This window comes from Saccopteryx leptura, chromosome 4 (assembly GCF_036850995.1).
Source record: "Saccopteryx leptura isolate mSacLep1 chromosome 4, mSacLep1_pri_phased_curated, whole genome shotgun sequence".
NCBI classification, from domain to species: Eukaryota; Metazoa; Chordata; class Mammalia; order Chiroptera; family Emballonuridae; genus Saccopteryx; species Saccopteryx leptura.
In genome coordinates, this window is record NC_089506.1 from 184,806,168 (window position 1) to 184,829,269 (window position 23,102).

The 23,102-nt window shown below is 40.6% G+C and overlaps 1 protein-coding gene across 3 annotated transcripts; it reads right to left on the minus strand.

Annotated features, from left to right (window-relative positions):
- Nucleotides 1-986: 986 nt before the first annotated feature.
- Nucleotides 987-22,872, minus strand: C4H5orf63 (chromosome 4 C5orf63 homolog). 3 transcript variants are annotated; one of them, XM_066379926.1, is made up of 4 exons: nt 22,780-22,872; nt 7,311-7,431; nt 2,286-2,342; nt 987-1,622 (listed from the first exon to the last, which is right to left on the minus strand). In XM_066379926.1, exons 2-4 carry the CDS (start codon nt 7,422-7,424, stop codon nt 1,446-1,448), a joined length of 348 nt encoding a protein of 115 aa, XP_066236023.1. In that variant the 5' UTR covers nt 7,425-7,431; nt 22,780-22,872; the 3' UTR covers nt 987-1,445. The 3 variants fall into 3 exon arrangements, with proteins under 3 accessions (XP_066236023.1, XP_066236024.1, XP_066236025.1); XM_066379927.1 differs by having other exon boundaries at nt 22,752-22,818; XM_066379928.1 differs by lacking the exon at nt 22,780-22,872 and adding an exon at nt 16,935-17,006.
- Nucleotides 22,873-23,102: the final 230 nt, after the last annotated feature.

The following is a 23,102-nucleotide window of genomic DNA, read 5'->3' on the forward strand; positions in this document are numbered from 1 at the left end:
GGAACACAGGATGGGGGTTCATTGGGGTCAATTTTGCCTATCACAGAGCTTAATGAATTTATAAAATCAAATAAGATGTATGTCAGAGATATGTAAATTATAAACACTGCTACTCAATTGTAAGATTTTTTTCCCTCTTATCTTGGAAGGCTTTTAAAGTTACTTTCTAATTTGTGTTGGATCCAGTATGGTTAAGGATGCTGTATGTGAAACCACATGATACCCCTGCTGTGAGTTCAGGTAGTGCTAGAAATTTGGAATGGGTGGCAAGCCTGATCTGACAGCTGACTGTGTGACCTCAGGCTAAGTCCCTGAAACTCTTCAAATGTCACATTCCTCCTTATGTATAAAATGAGGGGGGTGGGACTAGATAATGGCTATGGTTGGCCAGCTCTAATAGTCTATAATTTCTAACAAAGTCATCTTGATCAAATTTAAATCTAGCCAAGGGACTCACAATATCCAAATTCATTAAAATAGTCCAGAAAAGAATTTCATTATAGATGAAATTACAGTGATGTGATTTTAGGAGAATAAGGCAGTTTTGTTTTTATATGAAGCCATTCCTATATTAGCCAAACCTGACTAAATATAAATAAGTGCACACACCTATATTTTTAATACTTTACATAAAATGGTGAAGAATATTTTGTCTTTAGATGAAATATCTGTCCAGTTATGGTCAGAAATGAATTTTTCCTAAGATATTCAAACCTGATAAAAAAACCACTGTTTTATAATAACCTTAATTGTCTCAATTGACAATAAATGAAAAACTATCAAAGGCAGTACTCAAATATTACGAATCAATTCACTATGTGCAAAGCATGTTGAGACTCCTATATATATTTTGGGTGCCTAAGTCTTTGTTTTTCTCAAAGGAAGCTTCTTTGGCTGAGATAATTATTCTCTTCAACCCCAAAAAATGAGTTCTAATTTTAAACAGGTATTATTAAATTTCACCTAAATAGGCTTCATGCAGATACATTTGTTAAAACATCTCTTTATTGACTGTGCACAGTTATTAACAATTCACATTTCACTTTATCTTACTGAGAGGAAGAGTGTTTATTTTTTCATTAAAAAGTTATGCCCTCAGGGCAGCAGCAGGGATGCAGAACCTTCTTCCCATAAATGACACTGCCCGATGAATGTGAAATGTTTCCATATTAATACAAAAGAGAAAAATAAGTAAAACAAATGGATTTCTCCCGCCCTCCATCACCCCCGTCCTGCCAATATTTTATAAAATGCCAAAAGGTAAACAGTTCCCACAGTGGTTACTTCCGTAGATCAGAAGAAGAGTGACAATATTTATTTGGTAGCACTACGTTCAGAACATCATTAGGGTTGTACGACAGTGACAAAAGGAGTACAAGGCCATGGCCATTTCCTCAGGAAGATGCCTTATGGACAGCGAGGGTGGAAAATCAAGAGGGCTTTCATCAGCTTCCAGGACCTTGCCGCTCAAGTTTCTGGAGCTGTTTTTCAAGTTTTGAGATGTTTACTTGATGCATCATCAGAAACTTGCCATTCAAATGAAAGACAGGGATGTCAAATTTGTATCTCTCATACCAAGCAGAGTTTTCTGGAAGCGTGATGTCCACCTCCTGTAAAATAAACTGAAACAGAAACAGACTAAAACTCTGTATTTTAGAGAACATGGAATGATGTAGTAACTTCAGTGACAAACTGATCCCAGGCCGGTTCTAATGCCAAAAGGTTTTGTTCTTGTTGTTTATTTGTGTGAGGTCCAAAGTAGTCTCATGTTCCCGATCTCCACAACTTGACTGATTTCATTCCATTCATTAACTCCTGGTATTGCTCCTCGTCTGTTACTTATTACATTAAGCATCCAGGCACTACTCAGTTCCTGGTGAAATAAAATATGTCCCAACTGGGAAGCTCCCTGAGAATCAGGACAAGCACGTTTTGGTTTAAAAAATGGGAAAGTTGTCATGTTTTGCTACAGGAGAACACTTCCATGTAAATGACAAAACAAAAGGAATAGGGACCAAAGTTTAAAAAGAAGCACGAATCCTGCACCTGCTAGTTAGCTTTGACTCATACAAAGAGGCAGAGTAAGGAAACCAGTACTGCTCAGAGAAAAACACTTAGGGGTAATAAGTTTTATGGAAATTAGCAGTAAAATCTCTCTCTGAAAATTAGAAAGCAAATTTAAATGAAAAATCATTTAATCTCTTTTCCTAAAGGAAGGATCCAGATACCTTATATCACATACATTCCCCGTTCTATGTACATAAAGCCACACTCTATGAAATTACCCTGTCTTTATAAGGCTCCAGCACTTCCTTCGCTTCATCACAAAGGGGACATGGATCCTACAGGAAAAAAACGTAAAGCCATCAAACCCAAAGAAAGGCGTGCAGCCTGACAAAAACCACCAGAAGCAGATTATACCTATTTTAAAGGACTGTTTTCTACCACGTTGATTACACTGTTTTATTTCCAAAGTAAAACACTGTCACAGACTTTTATAAATAGCTAGTATTTCACAGTAAATGGGCTTTCAGCATTTTTCAGTTGTTTTGTTTTGATTTTTCTCCAAAAATCAATCTAGCTATCTAATAAATTTAGATGCTTACATTTGTTATACATACATGTATACATACACACATGTATATATACACATATATGTACATAACAAATGTATCTAAATGTATTGGATATGTGTTATATATATGTATACATTTATATACATATATATACACATATAAACAATACATTTAGATGCTTACATTTTTTGTTACTGGCTTTACGTAATTGATACCTGGGAAGAGTATTTTACACTGACCTATACTCCCAGGAGTACCTTCCTGGCCTGGCTGACATCACCAAAATGTCTAAAAGTCTGTTTTTAATGGGGGACACTGAGCTTTGCCAGCCTGCTCCTCCTAATCAATCCACAGAAATAGACCCAACTAGGACAGAGTTAGATAGTGAGTGCCCCATCTTTAAAAAAGGAAAGCTATTTCAGATGATGATTGTAACAACTCTTTAATGTTTTGACTGTTGCTTATTACAAGTGTTGGCAATAGGTTTCCCAGATGATTCTCCACCTGAGAAGCAAGCAAGTTTTAGTGCCTATTGTTGTTTGTACTCTAACCACGTAGTGAAGCCTGTCTAGAATGCTGTGGATCGCTGGCAGGATTTTAAAGGCTTCTCAGGCCTCGACTCTATGAACAGGAACTAGCTATAGGTTCTCTTGCATGAGCTCAGAATAGACTCAACATTACCGATGCTTATATAAAACCTGCTTTTTAACATGACAGGAAGAGATGAGTTGTTATATAAAAGAAAGGCCCTTCCTTCAGCTTAACTCACAGCTTTTTTTTAATAGCAAGATTTAATGTACATTTATTCTTAACATGTAGAACATATAATGTAAAGATTTCATATTGAATAAATGATATTCATAAAGCCAAAAAAGGAGAAATTTACATCAAGTTTTAGCTTCACTGTTTGAAATATAAACATGTGAATTTTATCACTGAAAAAATTTCAATTGTGTTTCTTTTTTTTTTTTTTGTATTTTTCTGAAGCTGGAAACGGGGAGAGACAGTCAGACAGACTCCTGCATGCGCCCGACCGGGATCCACCCGGCATGCCCACCAGGGGGCGATGCTCTGCCCCTCCGGGGCGTCGCTCTGCCGCTACCAGAGCCACTCTAGCGCCTGGGGCAGAGGCCAAGGAGCCATCCCCAGCGCCCGGGCCATCTTTGCTCCAATGGAGCCTTGGCTGCGGGAGGGGAAGAGAGAGACAGAGAGGAAGGAGGGGCGGGGGTGGAGAAGCAAATGGGCGCTTCTCCTATGTGCCCTGGCCGGGAATCGAACCCGGGTTCCCCGCACGCCAGGCCGACGCTCTACCGCCGAGCCAACCGGCCAGGGCCTCAATTGTGTTTCTTCATCAGGAATTTCAACTGAACCCAGACGTTTTCATACCTCTATTGTAAAGAAAACAGAAACCCAGGAAAAAACAAACAAACAATAAGTTGATTGGCTGCTGAGACAGCTAGTACTTCTCACAGAGACCTGTACAGCATCGCACCAAGAGGGGTGATGGCTGGCAAGAGATTACAAAACTGTGTCTTGCTTGGTGCAGATCAACAACTTGTTAACTAGTCATACTATCCAAGGGTAGCTGGGAGGGGGACCAGACTGTGGGGACCCAATGTGCAATGCACACTGTGGGGGCACTGCAATGCACACTGTCATGTATATACACACACGTGGGAGCACAGCCACTGCAGCTAAAGGTTAAACCATTTCTAAGAGGTGATCTCAGGTTCGGTTATTCATACAATCAAGGAGGAGAGAGAAAGGTCAGAGTGTTGTAGGTTCACACATGATACTCTGGGGAAAAAGCCTTTTTGTTTCTCCTTAACATTTAACTAAAAATATTTTTTAAAAAGCTTGCTGCTGACCCAGGGTTTTTCTCCTGTTTCTATGTGAGGTGTTATCATTACAGTATGTTTACAGTATCAGGTGTGTGGTACAGTCCATGAAAGGGTTCACACTACTGCACAGGCCTCACCACTGAATAGGATCTGTTCACACCTGCGAACTTCTCAGCTCCTGCAAGACTGTGAATGCACAATAATAAACCATACTTCAGCAGCCATCTTTTTTTTTTGTCCTTTAGCATTTTTTTGTATTTTCTTTTTAACCATTGAAAACAGTTATGAAATGTGGTATCTTGTTGATGCAAAACTAGGGAAACCATTTTTATTTTATTTATTTTTCCCCAAATTCACTGTGACAATAACTTCGGTTTAAATAAAAAGGTCATTGTAGACAGAGCTTTGTCTTTTCAAATAGAATGAGTCCCTTCAGAAGGATCTTTCTGGCCCTAATTTCCTAGTTCAGAGAATTAGGCTCATGTGGTTACTCTTAGTTTTATCATAAATAGATTAAGGATAGTCTGTAATATGTTGAGATAATCCTGTTGACATTTCTGAGAAAGTTTCAAAAAATCAACAGAGGTTCTTAAAAGCAAAACAAAAATAAGCTAAATTGCAGAAGTACAAGATTACTACCATTTTGCTTTTATAATAAAAACCTTTAGTAGAGCCTAGATAAGGTTTTTAGGTTTGGTTTTAAAAGCTGGTGTTTATGGAAATCTGTGCAAATTATCGTGTGTGTGTGTGTGTGTGTGTATGTGTGTGTGTGTGTGTTTATGAGGAAAGGTTCATCAAATTTTAAAGAGGTCTATGAACTGAAAAAGGGTAAGACCCAATGGTCTGGATCATTCACACATCCTTGTCTAGGATTTTCCTATGGCACAAATAGAGCACTTATTTACTCTAGCCCTGAATTTCAGCGAACATTTGCTGGGTTGGTTGTCTACTACCCACACCTCTTTCTTGTAGCAAGAATGCTGTGATTTTTCAGTCACAGAACCTGCTCTCGGCATGTGGCTGACTCCATCCCTGAACCAGGTGGAACACCAGAATTAGCACATCCTATCCCTTCGGCTAAAAAGGTATGGCTCAGGGTTCAGTTGATCAGGCCAATAATTAGCTGAGGCTTTTGTTGGAGTTTAGGTAGATACTCAAGCTGTGAGATATGGAGTCTGGGATCACTGCAGTCATTTACGAGAAGAGGCCAAGTCAGGGCAGGTCTAACCCAGAGGATGCGGAGCTGTAGAGACTGGCAACAAGCTTAGTTTCAGAATGAACCTACTAAAGATCCTTTTATCATTTATAACTGAGAAAGACCTAATACTGTGCCTACCTTTTCTCTGGATTGTGAACTCCTGAAGGTGAGAATGATAATGACACAGGTCAAGGGTTCAGTACAAAATTTAAGCTGAATAGAAGATTAGTAGGTTGTTGTTTGTTTGGTTTTTTTTTTTGCAAATGTTTTCAGCTAACTTGGCTGTTGCTTAAATGGAAAAATAGTGCAGAATAGTTAGGCTGAGTGAACGCCATTGGCCTTATGGGATTATTTTATTTTTGTGGGTAATTCTCACATGCATTTCTCATATGGAGACACAAATGATGAAATAGTTTTATTCCAAAATTTCCAGCAGTGCATTAATACTTATGGATATGAAAAGTAGTTTAGTAGCTATTCTCAACAAGTAGTTAATTTTTAAACACTTCTTAAGCTTTGTTATCAGATAACCATTAGATATTTTCATGTTAAAATGCCTGATATCTGAAAAATCTATTAAACATAAGACTTTTTTTGTTTGAATTGCAGTATTATTCACTAAAGTTAATTCTGTTACCTTGCATTTAATTTATTTTTTAATTATATATCACACAAAGTAATGTTAACTCGCAAAATAAAATCAGTAATTTTTGTATTATAAATTTCTGGGGGCGAAGCTCTTAAAAATTTTTAACTACCTATACCTTCAGACTAGTGTTAGGGATAAGAAAACAAGTACAGTCAACCATCACTTATAAATTCTGTATTTGTGAGTTCACTTATTCACTAAAACTTGTCACCCCAAGATCAACACTCATGGACCTTTTGCAGTCATGTACATACATGTACACAGAGCTGAGTAAATTCTGACTCACCCAAAATGCACATTCCCTGCTAAGGTTGAACAAGATGACGCTCTGCCTTCTTGTTTCAGTGCACACTTGTAAACAAAGTATCCTTCTTATGATCTATTTAGTGCCACATTGGTGTTTTTTGCATTTTTGTGCTTTTTTTTTGTTGTTGACACTGCTAAAGTGCTGTCTAACGCTTCTAAGCACAAGAAGGTAGTGTTGTGCCTTATAGAGAAAATATTGTGTTGGATAAGCTTTGTTCAGGCATGAGTAACAGTGTTGTTGTTAAAAGTTCAATATTAATGACTCAACAATATATATATTAAATATGGTGTTTTAAAACAGAAACACATATAAAACAAGGTTATATATTCATAAATTGACAAAAATTTTACCAGAAGCTCAATGGAACCTAACCTTATATTTTATGTTTCAGTATTCACTAATTCACTGTTTGTGGTGACTTATAGAACATACATATCACAAATAACAAGAACTAAGTTTCTAAGCGATACGTTTGTAACCATCATATTGTAATCTGAGAGTTCTTTTTTTCAATGTGAGGGTCTCAGATGGCTAGTACATATGTTAATTTACACTCTAATTGTGCGACTAAGCAATCTGAGTAGGAAACTGAGTTACTGCTGTTGTTACTGAAACCGAGGAGCAGGTCTGAAGAATGTTTCTTCTTTTACTTTCAACATGTTTCTTCTTTATTTTCTTCACCCAACAATTTTAATACTTTACATATTTAACGTAGTAATTTTACTTTTTCACTCCGTACCTTTGTGAATAAGGTCAGCACAGGCAAAACAGTCTTGGAGGCAGAGAGATTTCTCAGGAAGAGTTGAAAGGAGTATTTGGCAAGTTGCGTGCTACTTCCTTGAAACCAGAGCATCTTACTTCTGCCAAAAGAAAAATAGACCAGTAAACTTTTATGCTCTAGATGCTCTTGATAATATGAACGGAAAGCTGCAAGCCTGTGATGGAATTTGAAGACTTCAGAATTGCTTCTTTAAGTTCAGGAGTGTCAGAGAGTCCCAGATGTTTGGCAAGTCTCCACCACGCCTCCACATTCACTGTATTCCAAACAAAACCAAATTTAGAATGGGCAAAAAATCCATATTTATAGATTAGCTGTGCACCTAATCACTTAGTTTTTGAAAGCAAACTGCATGGGTTTGTTCATTTGAATATAAAATTAAATTACACCTGCAGATTTTGCCAGCATCCCGATGATCCCTTAAAATGTGTTTGCTTCCTGAGATTGTTATTATTCTCTGAGATAGCTGATCTTATTAGCAAGCATTCACTAGCCAGCATCACAGTTAAGGAAGCAATAAGTAAGGAGCGCAAGTCCCCAGGTGAAGGTTAAGGCTATCACGTATGAGATCTATGCCCTTCTGCTGCAAAGGATAGGGAAACAGAATTGTACTTAGAGGAACTGTATGGGAGAATTAGACCAAGTAAGCTTGTCAGAAACAAAAATTTACTCCTTAAGAAGGATTTTAAAAGGAGATTGCCATTGTTTTTGAAAACATACACAAATGTGCTACTGTTTCTACTGGAGATATTCTAATAAGAACAGTTTGATGACAACAGCATGCCAAACACTAGGCTTTGAAGCACCCTCGTCCTGCCACTTTGTACAACATAAGATACCCTACTTATTCCTAGTTATTCTATTGAGCCTCCAGCTTTGTCCTGAAAGCTACAAATATGATCATTTCACTTTTAAAACACTTTTAAAATGAAAAAGCACTGCTTACTTTATCATTTACCAAAATTCCCAAGATGAATTCATTCCTGGTATTTTCATATTTGCTTTACTCTATCTCTCCAACTTTATCTATCACCCCTCCTCCTTCCCTTATCTTGGCAAGTTGCAGTCACAAAGATTCTCTTTCTGTTCTTTGAATGACCAAAGGTCATTTCTTCACCAGGATCTCTGCACTTGCTGTCATCCCTCTGTGTGAAAAGCCCTTAAAGTAGCTTCTCCTCATTTGGCCTGCGTTCATGTCATCTCTTTAGAGATACCTTGGTGACTATCTTACAATTATTATCGATCAGTCCACTATTCTTCTTCATACTTTGCTATAGTTTTCTTTTATCCTTCACTATCTAAACTGACTTATTTACCAATATGTCCCCTTCTACTATAATGTGAGTTTTATAAGAGCAGGTATTTGTTCACCCCAAGCATTTATAATTAACCTGGCACAGAATAGGTGTTCAAATATTTGTTCGAGTGTTAAAAGTATTGAAGTGAAGCCCTGGCCAGGTAGCTCAGTTGTTTAGACTGTCATCCTGATATGTCAAGGTTATAAGTTTGATCCCCTGTGAGGGCACATATAAGAATTAACCAATGGCCTGACAGGTGGTGGTACAGTGGATTAAAGATTGGCCAGGGATGCTGAGGGCCTCAGTTCAAAACCCCGAGGTCTCTGGCTAGAGTGAGGGCTTGCCAGTGTGAGTGTGGGGCGGCTGGCTTGAGCATGGGATCATTGACATGATCCCAAGGTCTCTGGCTGGCATGCCAAGGTTGCTGTCTTGAGCCCTCTAGTCAAGGCACATATGAGAAGCAATCACTAACCAACTAAAGTGAAGCAACTACGAGTTGATGCTTCTCATCTCACTCTTCCTCCTCCTCCTCTCTTTTTTTTTAATGTACATTTTTAAAATTTTATTTATTCATCTTAGAGAGGGGAGAGAGAGACAGGGGGGAGGAGCTGGAACCATCAACTCCCATATGTGCCTTGACCAGGCAAGCCTAGGGTTTCGAACCGGCGACCTCAGCATTTCCAGGTCAACGCTTTATCCACTGCGCCACCGCAGGTTCAGGCCCTCCTCCTCTTTCTCTCCCTCTCTTTCTCTCTCTCTCTCAAAAAAAATCAACCAATGAATGCAAAAATTAGTGGAACAACAAATTGGTGTTTTTCTCTTTGTGTCTCCCTCCTCCCCCCTCAAATCAATCAATAATAATAATAAAAAGTATGAAAGTGAGCCTTTCTCCCCCTCTTCAGTCTCTCCTCTAACCCTAATTAGATAGTCATTGTGCATAGTAGTTGCTATTTGGGCAAATCTCTGAGATAAAGATGAGTGCTCCTCAGAGCACCCACAGAACTGTGGGGGAGGGTGCGGCAGCTGTTCCCGCCCCCTCACCACCACCTTAAATCTCCCCCTGCTCTGCTCCCCAGAATGACTGTATTAATTACACGCTAATCCCTCCTGGAGACCAGGCTTCTCAGTATAAGATTAACCTTAAATTCATTTCAGACAGAATGGTATGATTTTAGAGAAAAACACCAATCCATATCAAACTAGAATAAAGACCACAGGACAAAAAGATTTGATTCTAATCCGTGAAAACAGTAATCTTTCCTTCACTCTTAAACCCTTAGTCTTCTTCTTCTCACTAAATCTCCCTGCTAACTAAATGATCATGATAATGCATAGGAAAGGAATGTGATGAGAATTTTGCAACGATCTGCTACCCAGCGTTATTCCAAGGAGGAAAGTGGGTCTAAGTAATTTCATGTTATGCAGTGCCACTCTCAACTAAGTGCTAAACCCTGACATACACATTTTTTGTAAATTCAGCAGAATCAACAAGTCCAAAAGATGCAAGTGGTTGGAGACCACTGCTGCTAAACATGGCTTTGTCTACAGAATGTATACATGAGAAGGGAGTGTAGAATGTTAGTCGTGTTTATAGTAGGTAGGAATTTCTGCATCAGTGGTTTTGGGAAGGCCCTATGCCAAAGGTAGCACACCCTTGTAAGGTATGGGGTTAAGGAAGCTGTACTATATATAAGGAGGAGAAAGGAAATTAAAAATTTGTTTTGTTAAAGGCAGAAACACAGCCCTTGGAAGTGAGAAGGACCAGCCCATCTATGGCAGTGATGTGAGACTACAACCAGGGACACTGACCTGCAGCTACATGTTTTCTGTGGAGCTATTTAAGATTTATTGATGTTTGGGCCCTGGCTGGTTGGCTCAGTGGTAGAGCGTCGGCCTGGCGTGCAGAAGTCCCAGGTTCGATTCCCGGCCAGGGCACACAGGAGAAGCACCCATCTGCTTCTCCACCCCTCCCCCTCTCCTTCCTCTCTGTCTCTCTCTTCCCCTCCCGCAGCGAGGCTCCATTGGAGCAAAGATGGCCCCGGCGCTGGGAATGGCTCCTTGGCCTCTGCCCCAGGCGCTCGAGTGGCTCTGGTCACGACAGAGCGACGCCCCAGAGGGGCAGAGTGTCGCCCCCTGGTGGGCGTGCCCGGTGGGTGGATCCCGGTCGGGCGCATGCGAGAGTCTGTCTGACTGTCTATCCCCATTTCCAGCTTCAGGAAAAAAAAAAAAAAAAAAAGATTTATTGATGTTTGGCTGGTTAGGAAAGGAAAATGTATCGTTTTACCTAACTGAGTTGAGACTGAGGTGTTAAGGCTTTAAAAAAGAGACTCACATTCACAATGGAAATCTGCTTCAGTATTTCCAACATGACAAAACACAGCATGTGGTCTTGGTTGTGCCCAAGACAAATAAAGCCTGTCATAGTAAACAGAGTTGCTGCTCATTCCAGATTTGCTGGAATATTTGTTCAAACAACCCAGGGAGCTAAGTAAAGTCTTCAGTGATGCTACAGCTATTCTGTTTAAAACTAGTTCTCTTTCCCACTGTTAGTCTCCATTTCTACTTTTTTTTTTTACAATGTACTTAACTACTTAAATATCATGTATCTGTTTACTGAGAAATGCATTAGCATTATGTAATTTTACTACCTGCGTATTTGCCAAATGCCCTAAGGTACATGCAATTTACCACATTGTTAAATTAATTTACTTCCTTAGATGATAAAATTATATTAGAGTCTAATATAAATAAAAAGCTTCATATATCTCTCCTAGGCAGAAATACCACATCAAGGCTAAAATTCTGAACATAATTCTAGAAAAAAGTCCACTTAGTTCTAGAAAAAAGGTAAAATGAAAACACACACAACATATTCCAATTAGAACTCTATGATATTCTTTCTAGACTATTTTATTAACTCTGTAAACCCTAACACCATTGCTGTCCATGTCACATTCACCTGATCACGCCTTCTTGAAGTAAAATCTTAATATGGCTACTCTATCAATGTGACATTTTCATTAGTCCTTTTAAGTTTTTGAACAGCGTCTCAGCACTGTAAAAACCACTCTGAAAGGCGGTCTCTGCCTGTTAGCTCATGACTGCGAGAGGACAACACCTTTTTGATTATGTCACTGAATTTAGTCATAGAATATATGTCCTTACTACAATACATAGAGACATATTTTATCCTTTGTATTTTGTTACATGCCTCTGTGATATGAGCAAAAAGAGCTGTGTTCATAATATCAAAGAAGCACAATTGGGTCACCTTTGTCGCTGACAAAAAAAAAAAAAGCGCAAAAAGGCTAGATTTAGAATGTGCCTAAAACAAATTGCACAGACTAACAATAAAGATGGCAACTCCTGCTGTTTCAGGTCCACTGCCACTCAGAGGCACAGAGATCACCCTGAAAGAAAGGGAATGCTGGTTTTTCAACAAAACTGAGGCTGACTTCAGTGGTCTTTATAGCAGAATCAAGTACAACATGGGGGAGAGGACTGATTGGACCAATTCAGCCCTTCTTGAAGCAGACAAGGAAGATAACTTTGGAGCATTTTCTCTGTGAAGCACTGATGGCATACTGTTAAAGCAACTGATTAGAGTACAGAAAAAGGCCAGGGTCATTTGAGCCTTTATTAAGGATTATTCATTTCTCCATGAGATGCTGCCGAGACTATGGCTGCACATCATTTACGTGGGGCTCTTGGAGTCTTCAAACTCTGCGTGTGTCTGATTAGAAGGGAAATATCATTGTTCTCGCTTGAGTAGAGAAACTGACCTTCACTGACCAGAATTTTTATTCATACAAAGAATCCTTTGGCACACCAAATCTCCAGGCTCACATAATCCCTCATCGGCAAGCCGCCGTGTTAGTTCATGTACAAAATCAAAAAGTCTGTATAAGCCCAAGTGCCACCTTGGTTATTAACAGGTAATACTGGAGCTTCTTCACAAGAGGATAATGTAAATTTAATGCTGAGCTGACATTAACCAGACACTATTACTGTAGCTCTCACTGAACCTGTCTTCCATAAAGAGAGGCTCAGGGCTTCCATTTAGCCAATTGTGCCATGTGAGATGTTAAGTGCTCATTTCACATTTATTATTGTCCCAGTATAACATTCCTATTTCTTACCCAAATGACTAGAAACACACACACACACACACACACACACCCCTATTGGGAACAAACCCCATCATTTTAGATTACTGAGAGTTTATGTAATGAGGTGAGGTTGTTCTTAGGGACTCATCTGGGTTACTGGGCTCCACTTAAACCAGGGAAACAAGGGCAGATGTATCTTCACCTGTGCTCTCTCATGTGCTTTTTGGTCAGCTGTGTCCAAGCATCCCTCTCCTCAAACAAGTGGGAGCCTAGCCGGGGACCCTGGGCGCAAGTGTGGAGCCAAGAGTGACAAGAAGAGGCAGCATGGAGGGATACAGCCAAAGCTGAAAATTGAGCAGATCTGAGATGTCACTTGCAAGGGGCTAAGCAGAGCCAGAATGAGGCTATAGCGTAGAAGCAGAGAGTAGAAGGTAGAAGCCCTAATCTGGAGTGGGGCCCTCCCTCACTGTCATGGGTGGGATCTCAGGTACTTTTCTAGCATCTCACCCTCAGGAGTCAGGGTACCTGGCCAGGGGAACTGCTTAGGAGGTAGAGCCAACTTAGACAAGATGTCACAACAGAGACACAGAGACCCCGAGCTAACCACCCACCTGTGGACCCACTTGTACATGGCCTCATAATCAGTTTCATTCTTTTTTCCTTTTTAATTTGAGGTATACTTGACAAAACTCATTGTATTAGTTTTAGCTATACAACACAATGATTTGACAACACAAAATGCTCACCCAGCCCTGGGGAGCGGGAAGCAGCCTGTCACACACATGTCCACCACACTCCCTGCAGCGTCTACTTCCCATTTCAGTTCCAACAGGCTCAGCACATGGCAGGCCAGAGGAGCCACTAGAGAAACGGTCCCAGGAAGGAATGACTGGTCACAGAAGTGCCTAGGGACAACACCCCTTTTTAATTTCCCTTCAAATTATTACTATGACTGTGAGATTTCCAAGTATGTGGACGTTTCTATTCTGTTTGTACTCATCAGGTGCTATGTTAATTCACATTTGACACACTGCTCTGTGATAAAGTTCTTTAGCTGTTTGAAGTGTGGGCCTTGCCTATCAGGTAAGATTATCATTTAACTGACAGTATATCGCATTTACATACCCACCACTTAATATATGCACTATGCTCCCATATCCCACACCCTTCAAATTCTCAGTAAGATTAAGCCATTTTCCCCCCCTTCAGTCTGTTTGGTCTATAGCCCATTTGCTTCCCTCCAAATAAAACTCTCATGTGAAGAAATCAACCCTACTTGCTAAATACAAGTCACAAGAATAATAGAGAGATTCCGGATTCAGGAGAAAGGAGTAAAATTCTTAACTGAATCAATATAAATACAGTAGAGATTGCAACAGGGACATCTAATGGGCAAATTTAAATGTTAAGAGAGAAAGGAAGACTACTGTGGGCTGAGATTGAAGGCGCTTCACAAGAGGAGGATCCTACATCGTGTAGGATCTGGAGAGGTAGAAAAAGGGGAAGTGTCCAAAGTGGTGGTTCGATACAGAGGCACTGAGTAGGAACGCTGTGGCCTCTTCGATGGGAGCCACTGAAGGGTTTCGAACAGATAGTGATGTGATAAGATCAGTTTTGGAGGACTGATCTGGCAGCAGAGTGCAGGATAGAATGCAGAGAAAAGGCGAATGGAGCTGGGAAAGAGGCAGAGGTCAATTATGACAATTTAGATGCAGGATAAGAGTCATTTATTTATTCATTCAAGTTATCTGATGTTTCCCATGAATTAGCTACTATTAGAGATGCTGGGTTCGGGGACGAACAAGGAAGCAAGGTTCCTGAGCTCCCGTGGTCCATATTCTAGTGACACTAAAGAGTCTCTTTAATGCCAGACAGTATCAGACAGTGGTCAGTAGAGAGAGGGAGGGAATAAAACAAGGTGATGTGATATCGAGTAGTGTCGGTCCTTTAATAAGGTATTCTGAGCAGGTGTCGTTTTTGCTGAGACGAAAGGATGAAGAACATCAGAAGGAGGAGCATGTAGGGGAGAGAGAACAGTAAGTGCAAAGGCTCTAAGGTGAGGACAACTTTGATTTATTAGAAAAAAATAAAAAGGACCCTGTGGCCGAAGCCCAGTAAACTAGAAGAGTGGCAGGAGTCAGGGTTCAGAAAGGTCTGTGGGGTTGCATCACCCAAGACCTTGTGGGAAGGTCTTAGGGAATCGAGGTTTTATTTTAAGTACAATTAGATTTACAGGGAGGAAGTGACATACATTTTTAAAAGATCACTTTAGCTGCTGTGTGAAGAATAAACTGTTGGGAAATAAAGGGAAGCAGGGACTCAATTAGGGGGCCAGTGCAATGGCCTGGGTGAGAGAGGTATGGACTCAGGCAGAACTAAAGCCAACAATACTTGACAATGAACTGATGTGAGGAATTCAAGATGATGGTCAAGACTTTCCTAGCTTTGGCCTTGAGCCTCTGGTGGGTGGCAGTGCCATTTACGAAAATGAGGAAAACTGAGCCAAGAAGAGATTGAAATGTATGGGACCCCGAGCTCAGTTAGAGACAAGGAGAGAGTGACATATGCAGGTTTAGTGGTCAGGAGAGAAGCCAGAGCTGAAGATGAAAATTTGAGACTCCATCAGTTTAGGATTTGTATTTACAGGTAGGAAACTAGATGACATCATTAAAATAATATAGAAAAAGAAGAGGGCCCGAGAAGGATCTCTGAGGAAATCCAACAGTTAGAAGTTGGGCAGAGAGGAGCCAGCAAGGAGGCAGAATAAAGGGTTGATGAAGTAGGATGCAAACCAGGAAAGAGTCATCACAGAAGCCAAGGGGAGAAAAGGCTTCCAGAATGCGGCAGTGGCCCATTGTCAAAAAAAAACAGTGATGAAGGCTTGGACTAGAATGGGGTAGTGAAAGAATCCGCCACAAATCAGAGAGGTCTGATGTTGCTGCAAATGAATGAAACCTTCCAACCAATGTCTTCCCCTAAAATGAAATGCCCGCCTGGTTCTTGTCTAATTTAACATCTAAACTAAAAGTAGATATTTCCGTGAGAATGGATGCTGTGGGTTGGGGGAGAACAGTGAAGGCAAAAGTTGATTGGGCCTGTCTTTATATTTTCAAAGATGGAGAAATTCTGTACCGCTATTGTAGTAATGATATCCTCGACCCATGTATATCAAAACAGAAGCTTCCCAGTATTTTATTGATCATCTTTAAAGACAAAACTTATTCCAAAGTAGTTCTGAATAAATTGTGTAGAGATGTTAAAAGTAAAGTGAAATGAACACAACTCCCACTAAATCATCAGTCAGGGGAATAATGCACAAATGGTATAGAGTTTTAAAGTTACTCTTCATATAGACTTTCAGTTGGAATTCAGCATGTTTGAAATTCCCTGAATGCATCTGAGGTGAGGATTTCATAACGATAAACCCCCAAAGACAGGCAACTGTCACTAAGTAGTTCGGAGATGCTGGGCAATTCCTCATTAAGTCTCAGTTTCATCTTTACTGTAAAGTGGAAATGCTGGGCCTTGCCGTGTTCTCTTATTTAACAGAGACCTGGGGAAACTGTCCATAAGCTCTGGGTATCCGATGTCTCCCTGACTGAAGAAGCGGAAATAACAAGCAGGAGAAACGCTGTGGCAATAGCCCAAGACTTCAAAAGGCCCTGAACAAATAATCCGAAAGACAAAATTCATGTACAGATCTAGGCGGAAGTGTAAAGGCGTTTGCCTATCACAAACTCGCTTTCTAGCTTCGATCATAACTGGGAAGCCTTGACATCGGAAGGACACAGTAAGGAATCGGCAGAGGTGACATGAGAGTGGCCAGGCACTCATCTTGAAACTGAGCATGTAGATGGAAAAGCTCTTTTGAAAAGGAAGAATAATGTATTATTCTTTCTTACTATTAGACACATTTAAAAAATGACTTTTTAAATGTTTTAGTTTTATTTATCACAATACCTTTTGAATTAGGCATTAAAGTAACTTTTCCTAAAGTCAGAGGTGTTGGCATCATACCTTCATTAATTATATTTATATTAAAAATGATTACAAAGTTTTTTTTTTTCCACTGATTTGAGAGACACATAGAGAGAAAAGGAGGAGAAGAAGGGAGAGAGAAAGAGAGAAAAGTATCAATTTGTTTTCCACTTAATTGTTCTATTTAGCTGCATACTCACTGATTGCTCCTTGGGGAGGTCAAACCTGCGCCTCTGGTGCACCAGGTCAAGGCTTTATTCACTGAGCCATCCGGCCAGGGCTGAAAAACGATTTTTAATGACAGACCCTCATCATCTTATTCTCCTCCCCATCGAGGAGCAGTGCTGTGTTTGCCTAGGCCTAGAGCAGGCTAACATATAGGAAGTAGAAGGGGAAAGAAATCTTTAGTGTAAGCAAGAATTTGCTTTAGAATCTTTGAACCTTAGCAGTCCCACTTTCCAGATCATTGCTTCAGAGGAGTCTACTCAGTAATGGGGTTGGTGCACATTACAAAGGCAGGGACGGGTTTGCAGAAAAACATGCAGCTGAGAAAAATAAAATAAAGATACTAATTGGCAACAGTAATCTATTGTTACTATACATTCCCTCTAGCACCCAGGAGTCCAAAGGGGATTATGGACTAAATCCAGTTAACACACAGGGCTTGCACTTATTACACTCTTCCCCTTATCCTCAGCCTCAAAGACACTGACTCAGCATCTGGCCTGAAGCCAAAAGAGGCACATTCTGAATTCAGAGTGTGCAACAATGATCAGTACAATTATGACATAATGGCTGCAAAGCTGTTCCTGAAAGCCAAGAAAACCTGAATAATGTGCTTGGGTTATATCATACATGAGGGCTTAATAGAGTTTAAAAACCAATTTGAAAATTTCTTCATTCCATAAAGATAGCATTAAGATGAGGGCAAAATCATTCTAGTTCAAGGGATGAGAACAAAGTGCATAAAGAATTATGCAGACTCCTTCCCACATTATCCTTCTTAACCAAAATGACCCATTCCCTTTGAAGATATCTCTGATACTTAACACTGACCCAGAAAGAAGGCAATTTCCTTAAAACGTCTTAGTCTTATTTGTACCCAGCTAGTAACGCCAGTTTCTTTGCTATTTAAAAAGCACACAAACCCATTTCCAAAAACAGCTGTTTTCAATGCAAAGTCTGTCCATTTAGGCAATATCTTCCATTCATCACTAATACTCCTCTTCCATTTCATCTTGCTCAAGAGGTACAGTTATCCTCATGATCACACAAGAGCTGAAGGATGTTCCATTCATTTTTACCTATTTTGTAGCAAACGGCTTTGGAACATTTGAGTTACTAACTCGAACACTTCTTTGGACTTGTGATACCAACAGTACCTCAGCCTGTGAAGTACAGTGCTCAATCTGAATGGTGGGAGTCGTGCACTCTTGAGGTCAGGCCCTAGCAACCCTCAGTTATGTGAGATTCTGCAATCCTCTGAATCCTATTCTGTTACTTAACAGCAAATACTGTTAAAATACTTTATAGCTAGGACGTGACTTTGGAGATCTCTTTGCTTTATGGATAAAGGAAGTAATGTTTAACCAAAGCTTTCCATACAGCACTTGTGTGTTCATTTTTCTATATTTTCTCTTTGAACAATGGACTATTTTTATACATAATGAGATCAACAGAGAATTTTCAGAATTAACAGGGATCTTCAAGTTGAACCCCCCTTTCTTAAAAAAAAATCTCAGCCTGACCAGGCGGTGGCACAAGTATTGGACTGGGACGCGGAGGACCCAGGTTTGAAGCCCCAAGATCACCGGCTTGAGCATGAGCTCATCTGGTTTGAGCAAGGTTCACCAGCTTGAACCCAAGGTTGCTGGCTTGAGTAAGGGGTCACTTGCTCTGCTGTAACCCCTCCTCCCCCCATCAAGGCACATATGAGAAAGCAATCAATGAACAACTAAGGTCTAAGGTGCCGGAGCGAAGAATTGGTGCTTCTCATCTCTCCCCCTTCCTGTCTGTCCCTATCTGTCCCTCTCTCTGTCTCTGTCACACACACACAAAAAAAAAGACTTAAAAAAAAGTCTCAAAAAGCTTTATACAGTAATCCTCAGAGTATAACAAATAATGAATACCCCCTTTGTTTAAGCGTAATTTAAAGATGGAGAGAATAAGGAAAATCTCAGCAAAATCTCAGCTTTGGATGGCAGAATTCTTTTGCTACCAATATGAAGTTCTGATCTCTAACTCTGAAAAGATTCAGGTTAAGTTCATATTTGAACCTGTACAAACAAAGCTGCATTTGGATCTTTTCTTTTTTTTTAAGTCTTATGTCCTAAGCTACCTTAATCTACTGAATTTCTGTTAAATAACAGTATTCTTTCTCTTGGTTGACTGGGAGAACTACATGTTTTAAGAAAAACATGAAAAACATTTCTAAAAAAATGAAATAATTCAATCTCATGTTCTTCCTTCTAACTTAATGAGAAACTATTTCCCCATTATTTCATGATTAATATGAAAAGTACAGGAACAGTAAGAAGAAGTTCACTTATTTCCAGTAGTAACATTCTGGTTTCTGCTGCAATTCTATTGAAAATAGAAAGCAGCAGCAAATACCACAGGTCTGGCCAAATATAACAGAAAAAACTGGACTTTGAACTCCTTTGGAATATCAGCAAAGTAGAAAACATGACTACCTGACTGTGGCTTTCCTTCAATATTATTTGGGCAACCTAGCCTTATAGTGACCATAATTAGGTCCTCTATCTTTAGGGCAGACAAAACCAAGATATTAGTGCCTTGGGTAAGCTAATAATTTGGCATATATTCAAATGGACACTATTCTGATGTTCCCCAACAGCTGTTTGGGTGAGGAGTTGAGCATGGCAGGACTGGGAGGCGGTGGAGACAGGACTGGTGAAGCCTTTCAGCTTGCATATTCCATTCAGATCAACAAAGGCCCTGCAACTGGCCAGGCCAGATCTCCCGGGAAGGCAGTTTGGTGACCATATCTATGGATTCTCAAATATGCCTTTCCCTATTCCAGGCATTTGTTTGTTTGTTTTGTTTTTTTAAAGCATTAAATACCATAGCACTTATAACTCCATCTAATAACCCCTTAAAAGGTTTTTGTTTTATATTCTTTTCTACCTTGCTACATTTCCAATGATGTTTCACAATCCTTATAGGGACACTGTCTTTTTATTTCTATCGCATATACTGAGTTTCTGCAACGTGCCAAACACGGTGCCAGGTACTAGAAATATAAAAGCAATTAAGATACTTTCCCTTCCCTGAAGGAACTCAAACCTTTGGCAGGAAAAAGATCTACAAACAAAGAATACAATACCACAGTGATGAAGCCTATATCAGCAAAATGATTGTTACTAGATATTACTGGTGGAATGCTCTGAAATCCTTGGACATGGATGCTTTCTTAAAATAGAAGGTATTTTGAGTTTTGCTTCTATCTCTGAAAACTTTATTTTGGGTAAGGATTGAAATAAAAAGAGAATAAGTCATGTTTTTTATGCTTCCAGGTCCCCGTGGATATAACTGGGTTGGGGAGTTAGAGATATGGGATAATACATATGCAAAACTTAGCCAAAACCTTTCATTCTGCACATTCTTCTTCAAATGATTTTGTCCCTCGAACACACTATGTCAGCGGTTCTCAACCTGTGGGTCGCGACCCCGGTGGGGTCGCCTATAGCCATAGAAAAATACATAATGCATATCAGGTATTTACATTCCGAATCATAACTGTAGCAAAATTACAGTTATGAAGTAGCCACCAAAGTTATTTTTTGGTTTGGGGTCACCGCAACATGAGGAACTGTATTGCGGGGTCACGGCATTAGAAAGGTTGAGAACCACTGCACTAGGTGATGACTAGGGGAAGGATAAAGGAGGCTCTCCTTGTCCCTGATACCTGTGTACCTCACACATCTCTGGATCCAGATGGTTTCTCCCATTTCCAAATAATTGCAAACAAGATTAAAACTGCATGCAAGAACTAGTCCAGCTGGCTTTTGGCTTCCTTTGTTGTACACTCCTTGAATAAACCAGTGGCAAGATTAGATTTAAAATAAGGAACATAAAAAAAATCTTACTACTTGTACCAGATCATCTCAAGGTCCTGCTAACATGTGAAAGCTGGAGCCCTAGCATTATAGTAACTGAATGTGCAAGCCAGCTAGAGGATGCACACGTTGTGAAATACAAAAACTTTAATAGTAATAAAAGAAAACTTATTTTGAAGGCCTATCTCCACATTGCCTGTGGATACTTAAAGAATACTATAGACCAGGCGTCCCCAAACAACGGCCCCACGGGCCACATGCGGCCCCCTGAGGCCATTTATCCGGCCCCCGCCGCACTTCCGGAAGGGGCACCTCTTTCATTGGTGGTCAGTGAGAGGAGCACTGTATGTGGCGGCCCTCCAACGGTCTGAGGGACAGTGAACTGGCCCCCTGTGTAAAAAGTTTGGGGACCCCTGCTAGACTATAGAGCCAGGTATCTGGAATAAAATAGAAATACAGTCCAATAAATTCCCAAGCTGGGAAACCCTCATTTCTATTACCTTAACTGCTATCAATCCATCTAAATAAAATCACATAGCCAATTTCCTTCTGGTAAGGGAGACAAAAAAAAAATATTGATTCTTCCTTGGCAGGAGGCTACCATTAACCACAGAAGGCAAGAAGAAAGAAAATCTGGGGAGTCTGCCTGTCTAAAGTACCAGCCCCACTGACCTTAATTCTCATGAACAGGACCTTTCTGCTTCCGGGCTATTCCTGAGCAGAGCAGGACCCAGGCTATCAGACCACAACATTTCACACAGAACCATGATTAGGTCTACCTTATTCCAATATTATTGTAAGTATTCACTATTTCCAGGGTATATCTCTTTTTCCAAGTATTTTAAATCTCAATGTATCCAGTTCCAAATACAGTACTGGTAGAGAGCTTCATATGCATTTTCATTAGCTATTCTCCAGATAATTACTAAATGAGAAGAGTGTGGCCTTGAATAGCCACCTCACCTTGTGCAGTGTCATGCATACTGAGACATGGCTGTAGTGGCTGGGTAGTTGTAGGAGCCCTGTTTATGTCCGGAAATGTGCTAGAAAGGGGTGGGATACGACAGATTCTAGACACTATCCCTATTCTGGACGAGCTTTGAATCTTGAAGTCAAGCTGGGCCATGTTGTGGATTTTAAAAAAAAATGCTCTAAAATAAAGTACTATATAGAGCTTTCTATTAAGAAACAATAATAAAGATCACACAGGCCACAAATTCCTTGTTAAAGACAGCCTTAGAAACAGGAATTTGCTTATTCATGGTAGCAATAATGTAGATGGGACTTTTCTATCTCTGTATTTAGTAAAAACTTGTATGAGCTGGTATTTCTTGGGGGGGGGGGTAACTGACAAGCCTAAGTATTGATATTTGTTCAAAACTGGACAGTCTGATTTATTCTCACTGTTCAGCACCCCGAGTGCTGCTTTTTACCCAATAAAGCAGAGAATAGGCACAGAGAACACTGGGCTCACAATGTTCCCTATTGCAACTTTCAACCTTTTCACCCCCAATTAAAGATCAACATGGCTGCCCAAAAATATTTATTTAAAAAGAAAGTCATCTCAGCGAGTTGTCAGTTGAGGTTATACTGCTACCTCATACAAGTTAATAGGCATCTGTGAATCACTGTAAATAGCATGAAACTGAAATGTTTCCTGCTTTATCTTAAAAAGCTGCCTTTTCCCGCCTGTAATTCTGTTCACTTCCCAGAGCGCCATCGCGCGCGCGTGCGCGCGCGCGCGCACACACACACACACACACACACACACACACACAACCCCCACCCCTCCGGTGGTTCACGGATTTATGGCTGCTGGTTTAATTCAAGTCCCTCTCACGAAAATCAATACTGGCCGTGCGCAGCAAAGCCAGAGGCTCCTTTGCGCCCCTCTCCTGCCCGCCTGCCTGCCCTGTGCAGGGGTCCGCGAGCGCCCACCTGCGGGTGCGGGGTCACTGACACCCACCTGAGCCGCCCGCCGCCTACGTCGCCGCTTCCGCCCTGCGCTGGGCACTTCCGCCCTGCGCTCCGCACTTCCGCCCAGCGGGCCGCCGCAGGGGCAGGTGTCCATGAATCTCAGGTCTAAGCAGATCACCCATCTGAAGGGTGGCGGCGCCTGATCCTTTACGCGTTAAAAGAGACACAGAAAAACCGAGGCCGACCTGTTGGGGAAAAAAAAAATGTGGGGAGGTGGGGCACGGAAATGTGACCCAGCGTGTTTGGGTACTATTTAATAACAGGCGTCAGGTGGGCTAGCCGACCTTTTGGGAATGCGCAGACTCTTCCATT

Bases quoted from the DNA above. Each gene is read 5' to 3' on its own strand.
- C4H5orf63 (XM_066379926.1), bottom strand. From the start codon at position 7,424: ATGCTCTGGTTTCAAGGAAGTAGCACGCAACTTGCCAAATACTCCTTT. The intron at 2,343-7,310 runs GTACGGAGTGAA...TTTTTCCTGTAG, and splicing joins TGCTGACCTTATTCACAAAG to GATCCATGTCCCCTTTGTGA. The intron at 1,623-2,285 runs GTAATTTCATAG...TTTCTGTTTCAG, and splicing joins TGGAGCCTTATAAAGACAGG to TTTATTTTACAGGAGGTGGA.